Source organism: Suncus etruscus, chromosome 14, assembly GCF_024139225.1.
Source record: "Suncus etruscus isolate mSunEtr1 chromosome 14, mSunEtr1.pri.cur, whole genome shotgun sequence".
Lineage (NCBI taxonomy): Eukaryota > Metazoa > Chordata > Mammalia > Eulipotyphla > Soricidae > Suncus > Suncus etruscus.
The window spans coordinates 96329055-96349297 of NC_064861.1; the positions used below are offsets into that span (position 1 = coordinate 96329055).

The window sequence follows — 20243 nt, forward strand, 5'->3', positions numbered from 1 at the left end:
GAGTAAGTTATGAGCCTCGCCAGATGTGGTCAATAAAACTCAAAATGAAATAAAATTCGGGGGATCACTCTCCAGTGTGGACCGTCCAAGTTCCTCTAAGGATGGAAGTTCAAGGGTTTCTACTGCTTCAAGATGGGACCTGATGGTGTCCCCAAGCTGTGGAAACCCTCCTCGCCTCTACCTCTGGTGCTATCATTTGAGGAACTCTGCTCCCACCTGCTTCCCTCTCACCTCTGTTTCAGTTCTGGAGCACCAGCACCTTCAACCCTGAAGGACAACAGAGACGGAAGTGACTCACCACGAGAACAACTACCGCCCTTGCGGGGAGGACACAGCAGGTTCTGAATCAGCCTGGAGACTCACTGTGAAGTGCTCAGCCAGACATGTCTTTGGACGTCACACAGAAATAAGCAAAGACACAAACACCACTGAAAGGGCTTGAGTGAGAGCAATGAGGGGAGGGCACTTGCCTGGCACATGTCCAACTGGGTTCACCCAGAGGCATCTCCTAGATCCGCTGTGCGCTGCCAAGAATGATTCCCGAATGCAGAGCCAGGAATAACACCTGGGTATCATAGACTAGGTCAAAACATATCTACAACACAACACAAATATGTTTAATTTTTAAAATTTTGCTTTGGGACCAACCTGACAGTGTCCAGGGGTTACTCCTGGTCCTGCTTACGAAACATTCCTGGCTGCCTTGGGGGACCCTATGAGATGCCAAGGATCAAAACTCAGTTTACGGGACCGGAGAGATAGCATGGAGGTAAGGCGTTTGCCTTTCATGCAGAAGGTCGGTGGTTCAAATCCCGGCATCCCATATGGTCCCCCAAGCCTGCCAGGAACGATTTCTGAGCATAGTGCCAGGAGGAACCCCTGAGCGTGGTCGGGTGTGACCCAAAAACAAACAAACAAACGAAACTCAGTTTACTGGGGTGCAGTACAAGACTGGGGTGCATGTCCCTTCTCTGCTCCAGTGCTTGGTGCTGAGTGCAGTTCTGTTTCTTTGCTTTTCCTCACTCAGTGTCAGCTCAGCCTGTGACTCTGCCATGTGTAGTGAGACCAGTCGGCACAAAGGGCAACTGTGAGTCACACTTTGTTCAAAGGGAAATTCAAGCTTGGAGGGAGCATCTTACGGTGCAAAGGACTCAGATGTGGGGAACATCTGCAAAAGCGACTGCCCACTCAGTTCCTGCAGGAGCTTGTCGGGATGGGGTGGGGCAGTTCCCCTTCCTGAGGCTCTCATAAGACACCCCGTCACCCTCAGGACCAGCCCCCAGAAATAAACTCAGTGTCTGTCCTGGGGCACCAAATCCTTCCAGGGCATGGCCTGCACAGGACGAGACAGCATGACCTCCCTCATGGCTTTGCTCAGTCTAGGTGAGCCTTAGGGGCGGCTGGAACTTGGGGTGGGCCTAAGAGGAGGTTCCCTCAGGACTCAAAACAAACTTTCACAGGGTCTCTCTCTGCAGGGCTGAGTGTGGGCTCCAGCACCCCAGTTCAGGCAGGTGAGTGTAACTCCAGGTCCCAGGACTCACCAGGACAGATCCTACAGTTGAAACAGGAAACAGCAATTTTGGGGTGTGGTGGGAGATGTGGGGGTTCTGGCCTAGGATTGAGGCATATCTGTGATCAGCTTCTGTTTCCATCCAGGGACCCTCCCCAGACCCTCGCTCTGGGCTGAGCCAGACTATTTGGTTCCCTGGGGGAGCTCAGTGACCCTCCGGTGTCAGGGGACCTTGGAGGCCCAGGAGTTCTATCTGAATAAAACAAGAATCTCATCACCCTGGGATATGCAGTTCTCAATGGAGCATGGGGACACGGCCAAGTTCTCTGTCCCCTACATCACAGAAGCACATGCAGGGACTTACTCCTGTTCCTATAAAAGCCACGCTGACTTCTCAGGGTACAGTAACCCGCTGGAGCTGGTGGTCACGGGTGAGACTCCCCAGGCCCAGGTGCTGCCCTCACCTGGCAGCAGAGGGGAGTTTTACTCTCAAGGTGTGACGGTGACCCTGTCATTTCTGTTACCTCCAAGGACTTTATAGCAAACCGTCCCTCTCAGTCCTGCCAAGCCCTGTTGTGGCATCGGGGGGTAACGTGACCCTCCAGTGTGGCTCACACCATGGATTCAACACATTTGTCCTGACTCAGGAAGGACACCCTGAGACCTCCTGGATTTACTCACAATTCCCCAGTGGGCAGTACAAGGCCCTGTTTCATGTGGGCCCCATGAAGCCTGGCCGCAGGTGGTCTTTCCAGTGTTACAGCTTTTTCTCACACATACCCCAGCTGTGGTCTCACCCCAGCGATCCGCTGCAGCTCCTTGTCTCAGGTGAGCTACTTTACACCCTTATACCTTCAGGGTAAGCCCAATTCTGCAGGTGACCCAGTCTCGGAAAAAGTGAGGGGGGTATCAGGGCATTCCCATGTGCCTTCATTCTACCACAGAGGAGCCTGGTGTTTAGAGGAGTTTGGGGGTAATCAGGCAGATAGGAGCAGGCAGTGAGAGATGCTCCATGTTTTTGGAGTATTGGACATCCAGACTGCAAATCATCTTCTCTCCAGGACCTCCTGGGAATCCCAGTCCACTCCCTGCTGACCCTGAGCTGACAACAGGTGAGCCAGAATGAAGTTGGCACCTCCAGTCCTCAAGGGCCCCCCTGATGCCTCCAGGGAGAGGGTCTTGGGCACAGACTGAGATCCTGCCATGAAGATCGATGTTGGGCTTCTGCCCACGAAGAACCAGGGTCCGAGTTGGGAAAGGCAGGCCCGAGCCTCTTGGATCCAGCTTAGCTCTGCTTCTCTTGGGGGTCTCTGCTCCCATGTGGAGTCCTGGATATAGTCCCTGCCCCAGCTTCAGCTTGCTCATTTGTGCTCTAGATGCCCTGGTGGGACTCAGTGCCAAGAAAGTGGAGGTAACTGGGGTGCAGGTGGCCTTGAGCTCCCCTCTTCATGCCTGGACTGGGTTCATCCAGAGAAAGGGCACCAGGGCTGGAGAAGCAGGTGTGGGGTGAGTGCTGTGACCAACCCAGGTGTCTTACCCATGATCCCTTGCTGCTGGGCTGCTAAAAGGGCTTGGAGGAGACCTGGAGGTTCAGGAAGACCTAAGGGAGTCCAGCCCCTTCTGGGGCATGGCAGCAGGCACACATATAGGCAGTGTGAGTGGGGGGAGGCTCGGGCACTGCCTAGCAGCCTTGGGGACTTTTCAGCAGGGTAGTGGGTCCACTGCACATGGACATCAGCTCTGTGTCCTCCCTAGGACACCCCAAGGCTCTGTTGGATGTGGCTCTTGGGGCCAGGGGCCAGGTTATTCTAGCTGGGGGGTCCAGGTCATTATGATCAGGAGTCCAGGTCATTCTACCTGTGGGTCCAGGTCTTTCTAACCAGGGGTTTGGATAATTCTAACCAGGGTTCAGGTCATCATATCTGGGGGGTCCAGGACATTCTAACCAGGGATCCAAGTCAATCTAACTGGGGGTCCAGGTCATTCTAACTGGGGGATCTAGGTCACTCTTGCTTGAGAGTCCAGGTCAGTGTAATTAGGTTCATCCTTACTCTGTTTTCCACCAGGGGCCTCTGGGGGGAGCATATATTCAGCCAAGCCCTGCTGGTTCATCCTGAAGCCATTTTACCTTTCGAGGCTCCGTGTCCTGATCTATAAATGGGACAGCCCTATGCTCTTACCTCCTCTCTCAGGCCTTCCCTGGTTCCCAGGTCCTCAAGGGCCCCTGCATCTTCTCCTCTGGGTCTCCATCATCTTTGTGCTGCTGCTCACCCTCCTTCTTTTTTTTTTTAATTTTATTTAAACACCTTGATTACATACATGATTGTGTTTGGGTTTCAGTCATATGCTCACCTTCCTTTTGTTCCTCATCCTCTATTGGCCACTTGGGAGCAGCTCACAGATTCCAGGGAGGAGACCACCTGTGAGAGTCCAGCATGTTGGTGGTTGCTAGGGTGCTGGGGAGGTCCTGGCACCCTCCTTGGACAGAGCAAAGGTGTCGTAGTCAACCTTAGAGTGCCACTACAGGCAGTGTTCTGGGACTCTGAAAGTAGTGCAGAGGTGTTGGGGGATCCAAACAGGAAGACCCGTCCAAGAGAGAGAGGAGATGCTGGAACCATCTGCAACTGGCCTGGACCTGAGTATGGAGACTTGATGGCTCCTTTTCTCAGCATTGCTGCTGTCATGCAGATGGGGACTCCGAGACTCCAAAGAGACTCCAGCTCTGTTACCAGATCACAGTGAAGTCTGAGTCCTGGGGTGTAAAATAAAAATAATAAATCGAGTCCATGAGTTGAGTGAGGCCATGCCAGGTACCATGATTCTAATGCCTCAGGCAGTCTCATACAGTGAAGCAGGGAAAGGACAGAGAAATAACACACTTCAGTCAAAAAAGTTAACAATGAAGTCAGCTCTCTTTATTCTTCCTGGCCTTTCTCTGCCATGTGCTGCCGTTCTACCCTTTGCTCTCTTTCTCTCCAGCACAAAGCCAGACTCTTTCTTCTTTATTATCCAGAACCCCATCAACCAGGGTTGGGAAAAGCTCTGTAGTCCATGTGGGTTTTTCCATAAAAGAAGTAGTTAGCGAAACTGGAAGTTGGCGAAGGAGACAGTAGGTGGCTTGTGTGGGCTGCCCCATGCTCTGAAGGATGAACAAACAGGGCATGTGATGCAGAAGAGCTAAGGCCTGAGCTCCAGAGCAGGATCTGATTCACTCGACCCAGCACAAGGTTTCTTGTTTCTGGGTAAATATGGTGAGTAAGAGCCTGACACCAGGACAAATGGGATGGCTCTATGCAGCTCCTAGGCTCAATATCTGGCACCCCACTGATCTAATGAACCCAAAAGTGTGGTCCCTGAGCACAAAACTAGGAGCTCGCCTTCCACTCAAAAAGTTTTGGCTGTGGAATCAAAGAAAACAGACAAAAAAATGACAGTACAGCAGTACCGTCATTCCAGTAGTCTTCCCTAGTACAATCCCAAGCATCCCATAGGATGCCCTGAGCTTGCCAAGAGTGATTCCTTAGCAGAGAGCAAGGAGTAATTCTTGACCATTGTCATACTGGGCCCAAATTTTAATAAATTGTTCATAAATTTAATGTCTGCTCAAGTGAGTTGATTGAGAGGCTATATATTGATTTCAAGACCAACGAAACCTGGAAATAATGTAGGGAGACCCAGTCCAGAAATCTCACCTCAGCGTGTCCCTGGCATCTTCATAGAATCCTCCCTAATAGGACCTTGTGCAGAGAGAAGCTCCTCACTAGAGTTTCCCAAAGGCTTACCTGGAACTGTGTCCCCCAAGGATGAAGACCAAGGGCAGCAAGGTTGGGTCTCAGGCACTCAAGGATGTGAGAGAGTGAGGTAACTGCTGAGGTCAGACACAATGAGTGGAGACAAGGAGGAAAGAAGTGGGGAGGACTGTGGAGATTGATCTCTGGTACCACATATGGGAAGGATTGACCCGAGTGCAGAGCAATGAGGAACCCCTGAGCACATACAGGTGTGGCCCCAACCCCCAAAATATAATTATCATCTTTGTTAAAGACATATATAGTCTACCTATCCATGGACTGTAAATCAACATCATAATCAATATAATAATTAACTTTGCTCCATTTATTGACCCCCCCCCCATCCGTAACCCTCCTAAAATAGTGGAATGTTCAATCCTGGACCTTGTCTTTGGGGTCATACCCCAGAGAGAACACACGGCACTGAAGTGCTCTTGGCTTTATCTCTCTTCCTGTCCCTCCATTTACCTCAGCCATTCTCTCACCTTTCTCTCTTTCTGTCCTTTTTCAGTTCTTTAACACTTGGTATGCTCAGGGCTACTCTAGGTAGGTCTTGCAGAACCGTAAGGGGTACTCGGAATTGAACCTAGGCCACTTGCATGTAAGCTCAGCACCCTCCCAGTGTGCTCTCTCTCCAGCCCAGAGTTCCCATGATTTCTGAGTGGGGAGACCAAGTTTTCATTCAGTCTGGTCACTGAGCATATACACAGAACCCCAGAATCACAGTCTCAACCCTCCAGCCCCTGGGAACAAAAGAACAGAGATAGTCCAGCAGAGATAAGGAGGCATTCGGGAATAGTTAAGTGGTGGGAAGTGGATGTTATGGAAACCAAGAGTCCAGACAACAGATCGAGGTTCCCCGACTGCTCATCACAACTTCATATTTCTGTTTCTCAGGTGCGTCTCCTAGCGTGACCCAGTCACAGACCAACTTTGTGTCCAGCACAGGTGAGTAGGGGAGAGGCTCCCTGATGGTCTGTGCAGCGGAGGGGCTCTCGAAGGCTCGTCATCCGGACACTGTCACCTCTGTTCCTCCTCTTTCAGCCTCCCAGCCCCGAGACTACACTATGGAGAATCTCATCAGGTTGGGCATGGCTGGCTTCATCCTGCTAGTCCTCGGGATCCTGTTGTTGGAGGCTTGGTTTGGCCAGAGACACGTAGACCACCTTCAGGGGCAGAGGGGACAGTGTACATTCAGATAGAAGGACTCAGTCACTCTATTCTGAACAAGCAGTTCCTAAAAGTCCATGAGGCAAGGCCGGGACCTCGTCTGTGTGAACTGGAGGTGGTGAAATCCAGGCCCATGTGCAGGTCACCATCTGGGTTCTTTTGTTCTTCAACAGGGAAATTCCATCCCCTTTGTTGGTGTTGACTGATTGCTGCGTCCCATCATTGGTGTTGAATGCTGCCTGCCTTTCACTTCTGTAACATGTTAACCGCTCCCTCTGAGCCCAAACTTAGTCTGTCGTAGACATGGGTCCATGACTCTAGATTTCTTTGTGCTTTGGTTCAAAACATGTCAAGTGGCATAACAATAGGTGGTGTTCAGATGTAATCCCTTGATCTAAACTGAGAAATCACACCTGGTTGTGTGCTCAGAGCAACATATTGGATGCTGGAGAACGAGTCTGAGTCTCATGTGTTTAAGGCAAGCATCTTGCCTATCATATTAATTCTCTAGCCCCAACACATTATCTTCTGGTTTATTTCTATCTACAGAATTTGATTTGGCATTATCCTAATATAATATACATGTAAATTTTCCAATTTTTTCTTGCCATATTTGTTTCTCAAGTCCCACAGGGAGGAAATGCACCCTAGGTGGCTAACCTCTCTCACTGATCACAGTGTTTGTAAGGACAAAGGGACCCACACAGGTCTTCATGTCTTGCTTCATGTCTCCTCTGTATGATGTGGCTCTCATGCGAATTCTCCTGGGCCTTTTCTTTTCCTTCATAAGATGCAGCAGATGCCAGTGAACAAGCTCAATTGGTCTTTTAGAGAACAACTGTGTCTCTCTCCCATGTTTGTGTTTTCCTCTTCATGGTCATTTTCCATCAGTTGCTTCACTGGCCCAGAAATGCCATGGCACATGTAGCGATGCTCTTCCCCTGCACCTGAGCAGCTGCTGGTTCTTTCTACTCAGTCATTCAGCTCAACCATGTCCTCCTTGTGCATTCCTCCATGAACTTGAGCCAAACGCAGCCTCTATTCTCCATGGATCTTAATGCTTGAAGCCCATTTACACACCCACAAATTGTTCTTAAAATTCGGGTTTTGTAAATGGTTTCTTGGCTGATTCATATGGAAAGAAGATCCTGGACACATTAAATTCAGTGTTGTTACAGCTGACAAGTTTAATTTGTTTTTATTGTAATTTTATTTTTTGATACTCTTCCCTCAGTATGATTTGAAGAATTCGGCCTCCATTGTCTTTTACAGACATTTAACACACCTGAAATCCAATAGGGTTCCCATGCTCCTGGTGTTCTGGTATCTTAATATAAACAAGAGGGAGTCTGAGGTAGTTTGTGGGGGGCTGGGTGATCTTCATGTACTCTGAGGGTGTCTGATGTATGCAGAAAGAGTCCGAAGGAGTCTGATAGAGCCCAAGGCACTCTAAGGGAACCTGAAGGAACCCAGAGAAACCTGAGGAGGTTTTAGGTTTTAGGGGTAGATAATTGAGCCTTGGGAGACTGAGAGAGTCTGTGGGATTTTGTGGAGTCTAAGGAAATATCAGGGAGCCTGAGTCACTTCCAAGGGAGCCTGAAGGAGTCTGAGGAGGTTGCTGGAGCTTGAGATAGTCTAAGGGACTAGCAGATATCGGAGGATGTCTGAGGGAGCCTGAAAGAGCATGAGATTGTCTGAGGGACCCTGTAGGATCCTGAGGGAGTTGGAGGGAATCTGAAGAATCCTGAAGGAGTCTACAGGGCCTGAAGGAGTCTAAAGGGATCCTGCTTCTTCGGTGGGTGCTCTGCTGGGGGCACTGCACAAGGACTACAGGACCCAAGTGTACTGCAGAGATGGATAGGAGGTTGAGAAATCCACTCTTCAAGAACACTGCTACCGGTACAATGACACAGACAAGGGATGGGAGAAAGTAGTAGGGCCACAGGGGTTTAGGGGTGGAGCTGACAAAACTGTGAGTCAGGAAGAGTGTGGAAGGACCTAAGGAACACTGGAGGAGACCCCTATATTTTCTTGTACCTAAGAATCCACTTCTCTTCCCAGAACAGCTGAGCAGAGCCTGCTCCTGCCAACACCACAGTCTGTTCACCTGTTTGTCCACAGCTCCTTTGTGGCACCACAATATTTTATTGTTTTGTTTTATTTGGGGGCCACACAGAGCTGTGCTCAGGGGTTATTCCTGGCTCTGTGCTCAGAATACACTCCTGGCAAGATCAGGGGATCTAATATACATGGAATAGAGAGTGATAGAACAATTCCATGCATGCATTCAGCCTGGGTTCAATTCCCAACATCCTATGTGGTCTCATCAGCACCTGGTCAAGGCTAATTTCTGAGCACTAAACCAGAAGTAAGCCATGAGTATCACCAGGTGAGGACCCCAAAACTCAAAACAAAATAAAGCACAGGGGGTCATTCTCCAGTGTGAACTGTCCAAGTTCCTCAGGGAGTGGAAGTTCACAGGGTCCATAGTATTGAGGCAGGACTTGCTGGTGTCCCCAAGCTGTGGAAACCCTCCTCGCCTCTAGCTCTGGTGCTATCATTTGAGGAACTCTGCTCCCACCTGCTTCCTCCTTCCCTCCCACCTCTGTTTCAGTTCTGGAGCACCAGCACCTTCAACCCTGAAGGACAACAGAGACGGAAGTGACTCACCACGAGAACAACTACCGCCCTTGCGGGGAGGACACAGCAGGTTCTAAATCAGCCTGGAGACTCACTGTGAAGTGCTCAGCCAGACATGTCTTTGGACGTCACACAGAAATAAGCAAAGACACAAACACCACTGAAAGGGCTTGAGTGAGAGCAATGAGGAGAGGGCACTTGCCTTGTACATCCAGCTGGGTTCGATCCCTGGCATCTCCTAGGGTCCCCTGAGCACTGCCAGGAATGATTCCTGAGTGCAGAACCAGGAATAACACCTGAGTACCATAGGGTAGGCCGAAAAACATCTACAACACAACACAAATATGTTTAATTTTCAAAATTTTGTTATATAGTTATCAAAACAGCATGGTATTGGAATAAAGACAGGCCCTCAGATCAGTGGAATAGGCTTGAATATTCAGAGAATGTTCCCCAGACATACAATCACCTAATTTTTGATAAAGGAGCAAGAAATCCTAAATGGAGCAAAGAAAGCCTCTTCAACAAGTGGTGTTGGCACAACTGGCTAGCCACTTGCAAAAATTTGAACTTAGACCCCCAGCTAACATCATGTACGAAGGTAAAATCCAAATGGATTAAAGACCTCAATATCAGACCCGAAACCATAAGATATATAGAACAACACATAGGCAAAACACTCCAGGACATTGAGACTACAGGCATATTCAAGGAGGAAATTACACTCTACAAGCAAGTAAAAGCAGAGATTAACAGATGGGAATATATTAAGCTGAGAAGCTTCTGCACCTCAAAGGAAATAGCACCCAGGATACAAGAGCCACCCACTGAGTGGGAGAAACTATTCACCCAATACCCATCAGATAAGGGGCTAATCTTCAAAATATACAAGGCACTGACTTTTTTTTTTTTTTTTTTTTGGTTTTTTTTTTTTTTTTTTGGTTTTTGGGCCACACCCGGCGGTGCTCAGGGATTACTCCTGGCTGTCTGCTCAGAAATAGCTCCTGGCAGGCACGGGGGACCATATGGGACACCGGGATTCGAACCAACCACCTTTGGTCCTGGACCGGCTGCTTGCAAGGCAAACACCGCTGTGCTAGCTCTCCGGGCCCAAGCACTGACTTTTTTTTACAAGAAAAAAACATCTAATCCCATCAAAAAATGGGGAGAAGAAATGGACAGACACTTTGACAAAGAAGAAATACAGATGGCCAAAAGACACATGAAAAATGCTTCACATTACTAATCATCAGGGAGATACAAATCAAAACAACTACGAGGTACCACCTCACACCACAGAGAATGGCACACATCACAAAGAATGAGAATAAACAGTGTTGGCAGGGATGTGGAGAGAAAGGAACTCTTATCCACTGTGGTGGGAATGCCATCTAGTTTAACCTTTATGGAAAGAGATATGGAGATTCCTCCAAAAACTGGAAATCGAGCTCCCATACGATTCAGCTATACCACTTCTAGGAATATACCCGAGGAACACAAAAATACAATACAAAAACCCCTTCCTTACACCTATATTTATTGCAGCACTATTTACCATAGCAAGACTCTGGAAACAACCAAGATGCCCTTCAACAGACGAATGGCTAAAAAAACTGGTACATTGTAGGGTACTTATCTGAGACCCACCCATTTCTGGGAGGGGTCTTGGGAACCGGATAATAGGTGTGACCTTACCTGCTAAGCCCGGCCCATTCCTGGGAGGGGTCTTGGAATAGGTAGATAAACCCGGAAGCCAGGGGATTAAGGGCTTTTGCCTTTTGGCCCTGCTGGGCTCTCTGAGAGAGATGGCCGAAATAGGATAAGACGCAGGGCAAGCCTAGAATGGCTGTATGCTTGAAAGGTTATGAGATAGGCCACACACATGTGGTGGATAGGGCATGAATAAAGTTGTTGCTTCCTGACGCCTGCGTGTGAGTGAGTGATTTCGCGTTTCACCTGGGCCTGGAACTCGCCGGCTGGATGGGGGATGAAGCCACGTGGCTGGGGCCTAAGCACAAAGGCCTCCATCCATCGCCATCCAGCCCCATCGTTAATTAATTAACACAACAGTACATATACATAATGGAATAGTATGCAGCTGTCAGGAGAGATGAAGTCATGAAATTTTCCTATACATGGATGTACACGGAATCTATTATGCTGAGTGAAATAAGTCAGAGAGAGAGAAAAATGTAGAATGGTCTCACTCATTTATGGGTTTTAAGAAAAATGAAAGACATTCTTGCAATAATAATTTTCAGACACAAAAGAGAAAAGAGCTGGAAGTTCCAGCTCACCTCAGGAAGCTCACCACAAAGAGTGATGAGTTTAGTTAGAGAAATAACTACATTTTGAACTGTCCTAATAATGAGAATGTATGAGGGAAATGGAAAGCCTGTCTAGAGTACAGGCGGGGGTCGGGTGGGGAGGAGGGAGATTTGGGACATTGGTGATGGGAATGTTGCACTGGTGATGGGTGGTGTTCTTTACATGGCTGAAACCCAAACACAATCATGTATGCAATCAAGGTGTTTAATTAAAATATAAAAAAATAATAAAGAAGAAAGAAGACAGAGACAGACTGAGACAGAGGGAAATTCCTATGACAGGGCCATATTCTGAGGTATAGACCAAGGTGGGGGAACATTCAACAGCATCTCTACTGTGTACAAACTCACTTCCCAGAGAGATGTAGGTGGTGATTTTGAGCACACTGGTTAAGTCTGGATACATAAGTTGGCACTTTAGAAGCATTAACATCGGGGCCGGAGAGATAGCATGGAGGTAAGGCGTTTGCCTTTCATCAGAAGATCATTGGTTCGAATCCTGGCAGCCCCTGAGCCTGCCAGGAGCGATTTCTGAGCTTGGAGCCAGGAGTAACCCCTAAGTACTGCCGGGTGTGACTAAAAACATTAACATCAGCAAATGATGAATCTAAAATACATAGGGCCATAGAGGGGCCAGAGAGATAGCATGGAGGTAGGGCACTTGTATTGCATGCAGAAGGATGGTGATTCAAATGCTGGCATCCCATATGGTCCCCATAGCCTGCCAGGAGCGATTTCTGAGCACAGAGCCAAGAGTATCCCCTGAGTGCTGCCGAGTGTGACCCCTCCCAAAAGAAAAACCCATAGGAGGGCCATAGAGAGAGCACAGTGATTAGTCAGTTTCCTTGCATGCAGTCGACCTGGGTTTGATCCCCAGCATCCCACATGGGCTCATGAGCACCCAGCCAGTACTAATTCCTGAGTGCAGTACCAGGAGTAAGCCCTGAGCATCACCAGGTGTGATCCCCAAAACTCAAAATAAAATACAGGGGCCACAAGTTTCCTTCCATGGTGACACTCTGGAGAATGTCCTAATCAAAGTCCCACATTATGGACTGAGATAGATTTTCTGAGTAGTGACCCCTTAGCACCCCCACTTGGGTCCCCGTTACCAGACTCTTCAGCATGGGGTATCTGTAGTCCCTCAAGGGAGAGAAGCACACAAGGGCTGATTTGGGCTTTGGGCTGAGGTGGGATCTGCTGATGTCCCCAAGCAGTGAAAATTCTCCTCGTTTCCCAATTGGGACCATCAATTCGAGGACCTCTGCTATCGCTCCACTTCCTCCTTTCCCCACGCCTCTTTTTCAGTTCTGGGAGCACCATCTCCTTCAATCCTGAAAGAAGAGATGGATGTAACTCATCCCTGGAACAGTGAACACCCAGGTTAGGAGGATACAGCAAGTTCCAAGTCCATCTGGAGACTCACTGTGAAGTGCTCAGTCAGACATATCTTCGCTCTTCACACACAACAAAGCAAAGATCTAAACACGACTGGAGGAGCTGAAGTGACAGCACAGCAGGGATGGCACTTGCCTTGCCTTTGGTAGACCATCTCAGGATTTCCTGAGTACCACCGGGAGTGATTCTTGAGCAAAGATCCAGGAGCGACCCATACAATAGCCTGGTAGGGCAAAAAATAGCCTCAAAACCACAAGTGGAAAACTTGGAGATTATGACACAGCATAGTTTCTGGACACATGTATGTCATTTTTTGTCATTTTTTGACATTTTTGGGGCACAAAATCTGGCAACACTCAGAGGTTATACTCTGAATCACTCCTGACAGACTCAGGGTACCCGATGGGATGCCAGGGATCGAAACAACATTGTCCATGTGCAAGACAAATGCCCTCCCCACTGTGCTATTGCTCCTTTCCCATGTCTGTCATTTTTTAAAATAAAATGAACTAGAAAAATAGCAAGACACGTGGACATAACAGAAATACACAGATGTTCTGGGGTGCGGAGCTGGAGTGCAGGACTGGGGTGCATGTCTCTTCTCTGCACTGGTACTTGGTGCTGTGTGTGGTTCTGGTCCTTTGTTTTTTGTCACTCGATGTCAGCACAGTGTGTGACTGCCATGTGCAGTGAGGTGGACTGCACAAAGGGCAACTGTAAAGTTGGACTTTGGTGACAGGGGAGTTAAGTCCCAGAGGGTGCACTTTAGGGTGCAAAGGACTCAGTTGCAGAAATATCTACAGAAGCTGCTACGCACTCAGTTCCTGCAAAGGGGTGTCACGGGTTGTGGTGGGGGCAGTTCCCCTTCCTGAGACTCTGACGTGACACGCCCTGAACCACAGGACCAGCCCCTCCATGTCTGAACCACGGGTTGTGGTGGGGGCAGTTCCCCTTCCTGAGACTCTGACGTGACACGCCCTGAACCACAGGACCAGCCCTCCATGTCTGCCCTGTGGGCAATGAGTCCCTCCAGGGCACGACTGGGATAAGAGGATATGCCATGACCCCCTTGATGGCCCTGTTCTGTCTGGGTAAGATTCAGGGGTGGCTGGGATTATGGGGGTCCTGGGAGGAGGCTCTCTCAGACTGAAGACAGAGTCTCATAGTGTGTCTCACCGCAGGATTGAGTGTGGGCACTGGACTCCTTGGGCAGGCAGGTGAGTGTGACCCCAAGTTCCAAGACCACACAGACAGAGCCCACAGCTGGGATCATTTTATCCTACATTACAGTGGCAGCCATATAAAGGGTTAGGGATGGAGTGATCTTTTCTAGCTACTTCCTAAGAGGACAGGGAACCAAGAGTTCAGGGGGCCAAGTTTGGGATGTGGGGGGCCTGTGCTGAGAATTGAAACTGTGGAGTATCTGTGACCAGCCTCTGCTTCCTTTCAGGCACCCTTCCCAGACCTACCCTCTGGACTGAGCCAGGCTCTGTGGTTCCCTGGCAGAGTTCTGTGACCCTCTGGTGTCGGGGGACTCTGGGGACCAAGGAGTTCCATCTGATAAAAGAGGAAAGCTCAGAGATCTGGGACAAACAGCTCCCACTGGAGCCGGGGGACAAGGCCAAGTTCTCTGTCCCCTTAATGACTGCCACCTATGCAGGGACATACCGCTGTTACTATCTCAGCCTTGTCGGCTCGTCAGATCACAGCGACCCTCTGGAGCTGGTGGTCACAGGTAAAACTCACATAGGGTCCAGGCACTGCCTTCAAGGAGGGGTCTGCCCCCAGGCAGTGTGGGGGTGACCCTCTAACCCCTGTTCCCTCCTAGGAAACTACATCAAACCATCTCTCTCAGCCCTGCCGAGCCCTGTCGTGGCCTCAGGTGAGACTGTGACTCTCCAGTGTGGCTCAGAGCAGGAATTCGACAGTTTCATCCTGACTCAGGAGGGAGACCCAGAGACTCCACAGTCTTTCAACTCATACAATCTCAGCATTGGGCAGCGCCAGGCCCTGTTCTCTGTGGGCCCCGTTTTGCCCGGCCGCAGGTGGTCGTTCCAGTGTTACGGCCATTACTCAAACACACCTCAGCTGTGGTCTCACCCCAGCGACACACTACAGCTCCTGGTCTCAGGTGAGCTGTCCTGCCCTGCCCCCTGGACCCCAGAGTCACTCCAGTCTTGCAGGTGATCCAATCCAAGATGGAATGAGGGGCCTAGTGTTGTGAATGGGGTATCAGGGCATCCCATATTCCTTGGTTTCACTACAGAGGAGCCTGTTAGTTGGTAGAGGATTTGGGAGGTCGTGAGACAGATTGGGGCAGGCACTGTGATACATTTTTTGGCATAGTGGATACCCGAGTCCAAACCATCTTCTCTCCAGGACCTCCTGGGAATCCCACTTCTCTTCCCCCCACCCTGAGTCGACAATAGGTGAGTCATGGATATGACACAGAGTGAGGTAAACACCTCCAGTCATCAAGGATCCCCCAGACACCTCCAGGGAGAGTCTTGGGCACAGACTGAGAAGTTGAGTCCTGCCCACTAAGCAGGCAGGCTGAGTCGCATTGATCCACCTCAGCTCAGTTTCTCTCAGGGTTTGGTACCCCAGTGGAGGTCTGGATATATTCCCCTACCCTAGCCTTAGTTTCCTCATTTGTGCTCTAGTTGGGTTTACCAGAGGACCCCCTCAGTTCTGGCCCTAGAGAGACTCAGTCTTAAGAAAGTGAAGGCAACTTGGGGCACCTTGTCCCTGAGCTCCCCTCTTTATGCCTGGGATCAGCCCATCTAGGCAAAGAACAACAGGACCAGAGAAGCACGTGTGGGTAAACCTGAGGCTTGTCTGTCTGTGATCACCCAAAGTCTCTGGGCCCTTCCCTTTCTCTGGTGGTCTGCTAAAAGGATTTGTGGGATGTCTATTAGAGGTTTGGGAAAACCCAAGGGAGCCCAGCCCCTCTGGGACACTGCAGGAGGCACACACGTGGCGGAGGAGGTCTTGGTCAATGCCAGCGAGGCCTTGGGGACTTCGTAGCAGGGAAGCCTATCCACTGAGTGAGGACACCAGCTCTGGGACCTCCCTAGGACACCAAAGGCTCAGCTAGGTGGTGAGAAGGCCATTGAGTGGGTCCAGGTCTTGTTAAATGGGGGCGGGTCTCTCAGGGCCAGGAGCCAGGCCATTTATCTAGGTCTAGGAGGTCTAGGTTATTCTAACCAAGGGTCTGGCTCATTCTAACCAGGGTCTAGGTCATTCTAACCAGGGGTCCAGATCATTCTAATTGGGGTCCAGGTCATACCAATCAGGGGCTTAGGTTATTCTAACTGGCGGATCCTGGTCATTTTAACCAGGGATCCAGATCATTCTAATCAGGGATCCAAGTCATTCTAACCAGGGGTCCAGGTCATTCTAAATGAGGGTCTCAGTTATTCTAATCAGGGGTCCAAGTTATTCTAAATGGGAGTTCCAGGTCATTCTTTTTTTTTTCACTTGGCTCAAAGTTTTATTAATTATCTTTACAAAATAATCAAGAAAAATAATTTTAATGCAATGAGTTGATACACTAATTCATTATCAGGCTTTTTCATATACTCAACTGCACACACAGTACAAAAGGAAGAAATTTTAAAGTTAGAAAATAGGGGGGTCAGAGAGATAGCATGGAGGTAAGGCATTTCTTTGCATGCAGAAAGACAGTGGTTCAAATCCTGGAATCCCAAATAGTCCCCCGAGCCTGCCAGGAGCAATTTATGAGCGTAGAGCTAGGAGGAACCCCTGAGTGCTGCAGAGTGTGTCCCAAAAACAAAACAATAAACAAAAAAAGAAAATAGAATCTAGAATTCTTTTGTTTGTTTGTTTGTTTGTTTGTTTGTTTTGGGGAGCCCATACCTAATGAGGCTCCAGGGTTACTACTGGCTATGCGCTCAGAAATCGCTCCTCACTTGGGGGACCATTTGGGACACTGGGGGATCAAACCACAGTCCATCCTAGGTCAGCCATTTGCAAGGCAAATGCCCTACCACTGCGCCACTGCTCTGGCCCCAGGATCTAGAATTCTTTTTTTTTGGGGGGGGCCACACCCATTAAACGCTCAGGGGTTACTCCTGGCTATGTGCTCAGAAATCGCTCCTGGCTTGGGGGGACCATATGGGATGCTGGGGGATCGAACTGTGGTCCTTCCTAGGCTAGCACTAGCAAGGCAGATGCCTTACCTCTAGCACCACCACTCGGACCCCAAGATCTAGAATTCTTTTTTTTTTTTTTTTTTAGTTTTTGGTTTTTGAGTCACACCCGGCAGTGCTCAGGGGTTACTCCTGGCTCTATGCTCAGAAATCGCTCCTGGCAGGCTCAGCAGACCATATAGGATGCCGGGATTCGAACCACCGTCTTTCTGCATGCAAGGCAAACACCCTTCCTCCATGCTATCTCTCCAGCCCCTGACCTAGAATTCTTAAAGACAATAACTTTTTTTCTGTTGTTTTTTTTGTCAAACTCACCATTTTTATTTTTTATTTTTAATAATATCTTCATTTAAGCACCATGATTGCAGACATGATTTTAGTTGGGTTTCAGTCATAAAAATAACACTCCCTTCACCAGTGCAACCTTCCCATAGCCAATCATTCTAACTAGGGGTCTGGGTCATTCTAACCAGGAGTCCAGGTCATTTTAACCAGGAGGCTCCAGGTCATTCTAGCCAGATGCACCCCCAGGCTTTACACTGGTGTCCATTAGGGGCCTCTGGGGTAAGCACAAGACCCAGACCCAGCCCTGCCCTGCTCAGCCTGAAGACTTTCACCTTTCTGGGCTCAGTGCCCTGGGGACAGTCCATGACAGTCCCCCTCCCAGCTCACTCAAGCCTTCACTGGTTCTCAGGTTCTCAAGGGTCCCTGAACCTCCTTATTTGTGTCACTGTCATCTCTGTGGTTCTGCTCACCCTCCTCCTGTTCCTCATCCTCTATCGCCAGTACTCAGGCAGATGCAGCCGATCAGGTAAGTGGATGATGAGACAACTGGTCTCCCCGATTCCTAAAACCTTGCTCTGCAGACCTACTTGTAGCTGAGGTACCATTCAGAATGCAGAGCTATGAAGATGCAAAATATCTTCAGCTTTACATTTTTCCATACAAAAATGATCAATATTTCTTTCCTTTATTCTTTCATTTTCTTTCCTTTATTCTTTCCTTTTATCTCTCTTCCTTTCTTTTTTCTTAATTTATTTTCTTTCTTTTTCTTTCCTTCCTTTTCTTTTCTTTCTTTTTGATGTTTCTTTCCTCTCTCCTTCCTTTCTCTCCTTTATTCTTTCATTTTCTTTCCTTCTTTCTTTCCTTTTTTCTCTCTTCCTTTGTTCCTTTTTCTTAGTTTCCTTTCTTTTTCTTTCCTTCCTTTCCTTTTCTTTATTTTTGATGCTTTTTTCCTTTTTTCCTTTCTTTCTACCTAATTTCTTTCTTTTTTCTCTTTTCTAAAGTTTTTTTTTTTATTAACAAGCAGAATAATAGTTTAAAAAAACAAAATAAACTAAAGGTTGAAACAGCAGTAAGTCAAAATTGCTGCCTAAGTTCACAGATGTACCTGGGGTATGTACTCCCTCACTGCAAGGCAGGACCTAGGCACATGACTGTGCTTTTTGGTACATATGTGACCAACAAGAATCAGAGAGGTGGAAACCACTGCAGAATATAAAGCAAAAGCTTTTCTTCAGGCAATTCCAAAGCGCTCTGCTCTTTTCCTCTTCTTTGCCTCTGTATCTTCTGTGGTTCCAGCAGAACTTGTGACAATCCCAAACCTCTCCTTCCTCTTTTTCAGCTTCTCATCATCTTCAGACTTTCTGGAGATTGAAGAAACATTCAAACCAAATCTTTGCGCTCTTTCCTTTAACTTATCCAGATTAACCATAGGTTTGGAGTCAGATGACAGTCCTTTTGATGAAACTGAAGAAATTCCAAATCTAGCTGCTCGGGCAGCTTTCTTACTTTCCAAACTCACAGGTACATTAAATCGTTCAGCTCTCTTCTGCATTCTCTCAGTTTGTGGTATTTCAGATGTAATTTTCACCACTTTCTTCTCTGCTGCCACATCAGGTGTTTTTTCAGAGGGTTCTTCCTCTTTAACTGGGAGTTCTAAGGGCTTTGGTTCTTCTTCCTCTGTTTCATCTCCCAATACATCTTCTTCATTTGCCTCCTCTTCAGCATGCTCTTCAAGATATGCCTGGAGTCTGTTGATGAGATCTTGTTTTATTCCCTTGGTCTCCAACCCACAAGCAAGACATTCCTGCTTCAGCTCAGCAAGCTTCAGCTTATGGAGCTCCACCGTCTCCGCCGCCATCTTGCTGCCCCTCTACCTAATTTCTTTTCTTTCCTTTCTTTTTCTTTCTTTTCTTTCCATCTTCCTTTTTTCATTTTTTCATTCTTTATTTCCTTTTTTCCTTTTTTACTTTATTTCCTTTTCTTTCTTTTCTTCCTTTCTCTCTTTTTCATTTTTCTTTCCTTCCTCCTTGTTTTCTTTTCTTTTTTCCTTTTTTGTCTTTTCTTTCCTTTTTCTTTCTTTCTTTTTACTTTCTTTATTTTACTTTTTCCTTTCCTTTTCTTCCTTCTTTCCTTTCTTTCTTCTTTTCTTTTTTTGAATCCTATCACAACTGGCTATGCTCAGTGCTGGCTCCTGGCTCTGTGCTCAGGGATCACTCCTGCAGACTCTGGAGACAGTTTTCCCTGCTTTACTCTAGCACAGACCCTAAACTGACCACCATTTCTAGGAAGCTCTTTCCCCCATTGATGTTCCATCTGCGATCATTTCAGATCAGATACCTTGTGTCCCAGGAAGTGCGGTTGTGTGAGGGGCCAAGTTTCTGAGAAAGTGACATAAGCTGAATTGTCCCTCTGTCCTGCAGCCCAGGGAAATAGAGATAACTAGAAATGGAGGCACTGGGAGCTTCATCTAGGATCATCTCAGAACAGATACCCATGTTCCAGGAAGTGCAGTTGGGTGAGGTGCCAGGCTTCTGCAGGGGTTATATGAGCTGAATTGTCACTCTGCTGCAGCCCAGGGGAATGGAAGTAACTAGACAGAGATGGGGCACAGGGCACTTAGCATACCTTGCATCCAGATTTGGGTTCTACACGCCATGCTTTGTGAGCAGGAAGTGGGTTCTGTGTCCACCTCCTCGTCCAGCTCTGCTTCTTGGAAATTTGCGATCACCTCATTAGCACGGTGGGTCATGGTGACATGAGACCAGGCAGAGGTCCCCGTCCAAAAAAAGCAGAGGACAACATTCATTTCAAGGGTCCAGCATGATAGCACAACAGGGAGGGCATTTGCCTTGCTTGCTTGCTTGCTTGCAGCAGACTTTGGTTTGATTCCCTGCATCCAATAGGACTCCCCAAGCCACCAGGAGTAATTTCTGAGTGCAAAGTCAGGAAT

At 48.3% G+C, this 20243-nt stretch overlaps 2 protein-coding genes across 2 annotated transcripts; one reads left to right on the top strand and one right to left on the bottom strand.

Moving 5' to 3' along the window:
* Positions 1-1352: 1352 nt before the first annotated feature.
* On the top strand, positions 1353-17890 carry LOC126028712 (leukocyte immunoglobulin-like receptor subfamily A member 6). The gene is made up of 12 exons (XM_049787641.1): positions 1353-1383; positions 1476-1511; positions 1657-1941; positions 2042-2338; positions 6346-6442; positions 9117-9181; positions 13826-13927; positions 14018-14053; positions 14287-14571; positions 14665-14967; positions 17703-17793; positions 17875-17890. The coding sequence occupies exons 1-12, from the start codon at positions 1353-1355 to the stop codon at positions 17888-17890; spliced, it is 1644 nt and encodes a 547-aa protein (XP_049643598.1).
* A 377-nt stretch (positions 17891-18267) lies between these two features.
* On the bottom strand, positions 18268-19162 carry LOC126028052 (SAP domain-containing ribonucleoprotein-like). Its single transcript, XM_049787101.1, has one exon. It carries the CDS (start codon positions 19149-19151, stop codon positions 18525-18527), a length of 627 nt encoding a protein of 208 aa, XP_049643058.1. The 5' UTR covers positions 19152-19162; the 3' UTR covers positions 18268-18524.
* Between the last annotated feature and the right edge of the window lie 1081 nt (positions 19163-20243).

What these genes read in the sequence shown, in the direction of transcription:
- LOC126028052 (XM_049787101.1), bottom strand. Translation starts at nt 19,151, where the DNA reads ATGGCGGCGGAGACGGTGGAGCTCCATAAGCTGAAGCTTGCTGAGCTG.
- LOC126028712 (XM_049787641.1), top strand. Translation starts at nt 1,353, where the DNA reads ATGACCTCCCTCATGGCTTTGCTCAGTCTAG. An exon ending in GCTGCAGCTCCTTGTCTCAG is followed by an intron (nt 2,339 to 6,345) that starts GTGAGCTACTTT and finishes CTCCTCTTTCAG; the next exon opens with CCTCCCAGCCCCGAGACTAC. An exon ending in TGGACTCCTTGGGCAGGCAG is followed by an intron (nt 14,054 to 14,286) that starts GTGAGTGTGACC and finishes GCTTCCTTTCAG; the next exon opens with GCACCCTTCCCAGACCTACC.